The 6504-nt window shown below is 44.4% G+C and overlaps 1 protein-coding gene across 1 annotated transcript; it reads left to right on the forward strand.

Annotated features, from left to right (window-relative positions):
• Positions 1 to 666: 666 nt before the first annotated feature.
• Positions 667 to 5407, forward strand: LOC104163858 (serine/arginine-rich splicing factor 4-like; the record flags this gene model as incomplete). The annotated part of the gene is made up of 5 exons (XM_009702987.1): positions 667 to 809; positions 1702 to 1814; positions 3557 to 3771; positions 4664 to 4737; positions 4918 to 5407. Coding segments are annotated over 5 exons (811 nt in total), but the record flags the coding sequence as incomplete, so codon positions are not given.
• Between the last annotated feature and the right edge of the window lie 1097 nt (positions 5408 to 6504).

The following is a 6504-nucleotide window of genomic DNA, read 5'->3' on the forward strand; positions in this document are numbered from 1 at the left end:
TGCTAGGATATTGGAAATATAGCAGGCATAAAACCCTTTCCCAGCACTGCCTGGGAAGCTGCAGGTACCTCAGCAGGTGGAAGATCTGCCCTGTTGCATGAGCACATTGCATTTCTTACCCAAACCATCAGTGCTGTCCGCAGTCCAGCGTAAAATGAGTCGGATTAAAACAAAATCCCTTTTCCTGACCTGCCTTTGTATTTTCTTTCTTGTTGGACCTCTCACGCAGGGTGTACAGACCACTCGCGTTCGCAGAGATGAACGAATATTTCCATTTGAAGTGTGGGATTGAAGGTAGCTTCCTACTAGAACCAGGAATGGACCCAGGGCTTTTCAAAAATCAAGATAAATCCTAATCCACAAAACGTATATGCTGCAATATCTGTCAAATGCCAGTTCAACCTCACTGCTGTTGAGCAAATGCATTGAATTATTTATTGAGCATGGTGCAGCGTAGCACCGCGTTGGCTTTGTGGGGGTAGTGCTCATGGCCCTGAACCCGTCGGTGTCCTTCGGGAGGTTTGCAAGCGATGTTCCCCTAAAGGAGAGGGCGCGGGAGGCACGCTCTTGGGGCTCCGCAGAAACCCGCTGCGGGGTGCGACTTGGTTCCGAGCGCAGATACCTCGGGTTCCCTTCTTTCCGAGTGATTCTTTCTCCTCTCCCTAGGTATGGCTTTGTGGAGTTTGATGATCTGCGAGATGCAGATGATGCCGTTTATGAGCTAAACGGTAAAGATCTCTGTGGGGAGAGAGTGATCGTCGAGCATGCCAGAGGCCCACGTCGTGACAGCAGTTACGGTTCTGGACGCAGTAAGCACTAACATGCATTTGTATCCGTGACTTATTTTAAATAAAACATTTTTGCTCGTTTTTTTAAAAAAAAAGTAATTTTAAAAGAAAATGATATGAAGTTGTGAATAGTGTTCTGTAACTGTAAATGTAACTGTTGATCTGAATATTTATTTTGTTTGTTGTATTAAACTATTTTAATTGATAAATTAATAAAACACAATTTCTTGTACCATTTTTATTATTATCATTTCGTTTAACTATTTGAATGGTTTATTTGCAATGTGATGTTTAACATAGATTTAACAAAGACCTCAATGTTTTAATTAAAAGAGTCCTTTGAGGCTAAGATGACTGCCCGTTCCATTTGCTGACCTTGGGGTACCTTTCCATGAGTGGCTCTTTGACCTTTGTGGCCCTTGGCTGACCAAAAAAAAAAAGGAAGCCATGTGACGACCGCAACCTTTTCCCATTAGACCTGGGTGGTGAGGATCCCAAGGGTTAGAGACAGATGAGATTAATCTGAAATAGGTGCCTGAAAAGCTTTATTCATGTCAGATATTCAGAAAGCCTTTAAGCAATGTAAGTAACATTAGTCAACTGGCTTAATTCGGTTTCTTCTTTCAAACTGTTTTAAAAATAACTTTTAAGTTTAATTGCATGTTAATTGTAGCGTAATTATAATGGTGTGCATTGTTTTAATTATGTGCTTGTAGTAAAATTTATTTTTTTTTTTAAATGCTTTGGATCTGTGTAACATTTTATACAAGGGGGATCAAATGTAGGCTGGCGGGTGGGTGAATTTTTGATGTATTTGCGAACATACGGGGCAGAACAGTTTCCGTCCGGGATGTAGAGCGAGCGCTCCATTTCCCTAGCTGAAGTACTGCTGTCTGCTTGTCACCTCCTAAAGGTGGATATGGTTATAGAAGAAGCGGAAGAGATAAGTACGGTCCTCCTACCCGTACAGAATACAGATTGATTGTGGAAAATTTGTCAAGCCGCTGCAGTTGGCAAGATCTTAAGGTATGGGGCCCCTTTCTTTACCCTCTCTCTATTAAAGAGCACAAAGGGTAAAAAAGTTAGCTTCCGTTTCAACAAGGAAAACTCATATACGCCTGTGTTCTTTACTCCAACTTGTTAATAAGGCTGTGTGCTCGTGTGCATACGAGTAGGTTTTGGAAGTGATACACACCTTAAGTCGATATGGAAGTGTATTTGCGTGTCTGAAATCATTAACGTGACGTTGGGAGTTGCACCTGCAGACTTGGTGTCACTGGACAGAGGGAGAATAACTTTTTTCCTTAATACAAACCAACATCACGTACAGATGTGTTTTATCTTTAAGCCCTGTCAAAACAGGCTTTAATCACGCCAGTGGTAGGATTCACTAGAGATGGAGGAGCTTGCCCTTGTCACTTTGGATTTCACTCATCACCTTGTAAGGTGTTAGAGCTATTTGGAAACGATAGCATCGTTCTTGCGCAGTCTCTGTTAAGAATTTCTACACCATGTCAAGCTGTTCTAAAGAGAGTTTCAGGGAAAGGATGCTTCCAGAATGAGCAATCGTGTAAAACCTCTGCCAAAAGCTAGCATTTTCTTAAGCCCAAAGGAGTGGAAGGTGATTCTCAGCAGTGGAAGCGTTGGGTATCTCTGCGTAGCCCACAGCCCCTCCGAGTAGGCTGGAGGGGAAGTGTTGACTCATCGTTATCTCCATCATGGCTTGAGGGGGCAGGACAGGGAGCAGAATTTCAATAGTAGGTGCAAAAAGATAGTGTTGCCTTGTCAAACTTAGCAGCAATGGTTCAAAACGCTTGTTCTTACAGGAACGCTTTCTTTTATGGTTCTCTTTTAAGGCTGTGTAAAATTTGTTCTAAACAAACTTTGACGTAGTAGAAACTGGTCTGTAATTGAATATGTAACACTAGTTCAGGTACGTACTGAGATTCTTCAAATGTCTTTTGTTGTTAATGCTTCACACCATCAGTAGCTTGTCTTTGCTTCTGGTATTAAAAATTGTAAGTAGAGCATGGCATGATTAATCCTCTACTGGATGCATTGCTTCCTTTGAGTAGCTTTCATTTCAGTGTACTTAAGATGGGAGTAGCTGGGTTAAAACCAGACCGGACTGGAGTTTGGGCCCCGTTTCCATTGCAGCCAAAGTCCGCAGTGGCTGAAAGGGGGCCCTGTCTGATGGCTCGCTCGCAGCGGGGCAGAGCGGCCCCCCCCAATAAACAGAGGTGTTTAGTAATTGAAACAGAGAAGCCAGGAAGCATGAAGTGGGAAAATGAATTGAGCTTTTACTTGAGTGTGGGTTTCTTCCAGCAGAATGAGATACGTTACCTAGGTGGAGGACGAAGGGAAGTCTGCTTGCCTGTCGCCTTCTTCCCTCTTCATATTCGACCTTTATCACCTTTCCCGAGTTACCTTTGAAAAGCATTTTATTTCTTTAATCGCTTTTGTAATTTGTAACTTCTCATAGTCCAGAGCGTATTTGATATTAGACTCGAGATGGGAGACCTTAAATTATCATCTAGCTCAAAACTATCACCACCACCTCGGTTCTAATCACACTGAAATCGTTAGTGTTATTTGGCTTGCTCAGAAACCTTGGCGTTAGCACTGCAAATGCTGTTTGGTCAAAACCCTTGCTGAGATCCGTGTGAATGGAAGAGGCTAAGGGAGCATCGTTGCAGAAATGAGCGGGGGTCAGCCTGGAAGCCTGACTCTGGATTCAAGGCAATGGTTATTCTGTCCTCTTCCTCTAGGATTATATGCGTCAGGCAGGGGAAGTGACATATGCAGATGCACACAAAGGAAGGAAAAATGAAGGTGTGATTGAGTTCAAATCCTATTCTGACATGAAAAGAGCCCTTGAAAAGCTGGACGGGACAGAAGTAAATGGCAGAAAGATTAGATTAGTGGAAGACAGACCTGGATCAAGACGGCGCCGCTCTTACTCCAGAAGCCGAAGCCATTCGAGGTATGTCTCTCTATAATGTAGCTCAGGCTGAATCCAGCTGCAGTTACGTGAATATACAGCAGGTTCCAAAACACCTTGGAAGTGTCGAGAGTTGTCAAGAAATCTAGTTTCTGAGAGTGTAGTAGTTACCCGCAAGTAACCAAGGGAAACGAGGCCTCTGTTCAGAGGTGTCTTCCTTGGTGAACGTGTGTATCTGCTCGCTGAACGCCCGACAGCGTGCTACTCCTCTTCCCCAGCTACATCAAGTCCACGGTCCTTGCTGTCTTGCAGGGGAAGGCTGCGTGGCAGGTGGAGCTGTGCGTGCAGAATGAAACAGAAGGTGCTTTTAACGCTTTGGCTCTGAACATTGTGTTCTGCTATAAGCCCCAGGACTAACAGCTCTTTCTCAGCTTGGAAACCCCCACCCCTTTCCCGTTTCTTAGAGATTTGCTGCTTTCGTGGTATGATCGAGAGAACTGCTTCGGCACGCAACACCGAGGGTTTTCCCCTTTCCGTTCTGGGGTAGAACTTGTTGTCGCAAGAAAAGGCAAACTGCTGCTGTTCATAGAACAGCTTGCTTATGAAATCAAAGCCTGAAGGCAAAGCTTTGTCCTAGGGTCTCACTCCCTTCAAACTCTGACTTGATTGGGAAAGTGATTGTCGCTTCCCTACCTAAAATAAGGGTGTGTATTTTCTTCCAGATTAGCAGCCCTGCTCACTTCCAGACGTGGCAGCAGGGGATGAGCAGTGGGGAGAAGGGTACTCTAAGTTTGTAACCGTGTTGTGTAATGCTTTTACCATTCGGCTGCTTGAAAGGTGCTTTAATGCTATGGGGTTTTACCCACAGGGGACCAAGGAATCACAAGCTCTCCATGGGCATGTCCTAATGTTAAGCTGCTTCGTTTTGTTCCAGGTCTCGCTCTCGAAGCAGGCATTCTCATAAGAGCAGGAGCCGCAGTGGCAGCAGTAGCCTAGATCGAGATCCAGGTATGTCTTTGTGTTGGAAGAAAGGGGGGCTACCCACTTCAATGAGAAGCGTCATCCTAAATTTACAGGAGGAACACTGTTTGTTTTTTCTTTTCCCTACCGTATTATGCACACTATTGAAGTGCTAGTCAAATCCAAGCCGCGCTAAAGCGGAGCTGTCTGTTGCCTTTCTACTTTCAGGTCTGTGTCCCGTTCCAGAAGCAAGAGCCGTAGTCGAAGCAAGAGCCGTAGCAGAGGCCAAAAAGAGAAAAGCAGGACTCCAAGTAAAGAGGATAAAAGTAGGAGCCGCAGCAGGAGTGCAGAGAAATCCCGAAACAAAAGTAAAGATAAATCTGAGGGCACTCTCCATAACAGTGATGAGAAAGGAAAGAGCAGGAGCCGCAGCAAGGAAAACAGTAGGAGCAGGAGTGAGAGTAAGGACAGGGGAGAGACAAGGGAGAGCGTGAGGAGTAGGAGCAAGGAGAAGAGTAGAAGCAAAGACAGGGAGAAGAGCATTAGCAAGGCTAGAAGCAGGAGCAAGAGCAGGGATGAGAGTAGGAGCAGGAGCCACAGTAAGGATAAAAGGAAAAGCAGGAAGAGAAGCAGGGATGACAGCAGAAGTAGAAGCAGGAGCCGCAGCAAGAGTGAGAAAAGCAAGAGGCGCAGCAAGCGAGACAGCAAACCAAGTAGCAAGAAGAGAAGGAAGGACAGCCACGAGCGGTCCAGGTCAGCTTCCAAAGAAAAGGAGCATCTAAAATCAGATTCTGACAAAAAGGAGGCAAAAGGTGAGGGTGAGGATGCAGCTGCATGTCGGGTGTCTCGCTCCAGGTCTAGGTCGATTTCCAAGTCAAAACCAAATGTCAAATCAGATTCTCGTTCCAGGTCTAAATCTGTTTCAAAGCCTAGGTCCCGGTCCAAGTCTAGATCTAGGTCTGCCTCTAGGTCACGCTCCCGATCGCGGTCAAGGTCTCGCTCCAGATCCTAACCTTGCTGCAACCCCACTTGGAACGGTCAGAAAAGTCTTTTGTACATGTTTAGTAGTTGTAGCGCAAGTGATTGAAGTAGAAAACATGTCGATGCTGTATATTTTTAACAACCCTGATGGTATATCTGTCATTGTTAGCCGCAGTGCTCCCTCCCTGCAAGGCTCTCTGGTGGAAGGCTGTTCAGCTCATTTTCTATCCTATAGAAAAGTTCTCTTTAAATATAACTCTTCCCAGAGCACCAAATTTGCCCAGTTTTCCGGGAAGAGCCTTGCAGAGAATGAGCACTGCACCTCGGTGGGTTTATGAGATTGCAGTGATGACTGATAGGTAGGTATGATGGCTTCAACAGTCTTTGCCCTTGAATTGATGCCCTTTGATGTATGCCATTTAGTGGAAGTGCTAAGTCTTAAGTTTCATACTACTTTTGTTTCATATTTTTTGGACTTGCAAAGTTGTGAATAGCACAGTCAAAAGGAAAAACAAAACAAAACTATAGGTACTTGCAGTAATCCATAGGGAAAAGAAGTATAGTTCCATATTCTGGTATTGTGACAATATCCTTGTTTTATATTAAATTTTTTTATTTTATTTTTCCCTGTCTTGCAAAGTACAGTGATTCCTGTTTCCATGAGATTTGAATAAAGACTATTTTTGCTTGATGACATTTGGTGGCGGTTACATGAAGTTGTGTTGTGATCGTCAGTGTTTTGTATTGATCGGTGTAAGCTTGAATTTGCGGAAGAGTTACTCGCAGAGAATGGGTTCTTCATTTAGAAAGCCACTTACTAGTAAAGTTAGTCAT

The sequence above is a fragment of the Cariama cristata genome, unplaced genomic scaffold (genome assembly GCF_000690535.1).
Source record: "Cariama cristata isolate BGI_N322 unplaced genomic scaffold, ASM69053v1 scaffold17646, whole genome shotgun sequence".
In the NCBI taxonomy this organism is placed as follows: Eukaryota; Metazoa; Chordata; class Aves; order Cariamiformes; family Cariamidae; genus Cariama; species Cariama cristata.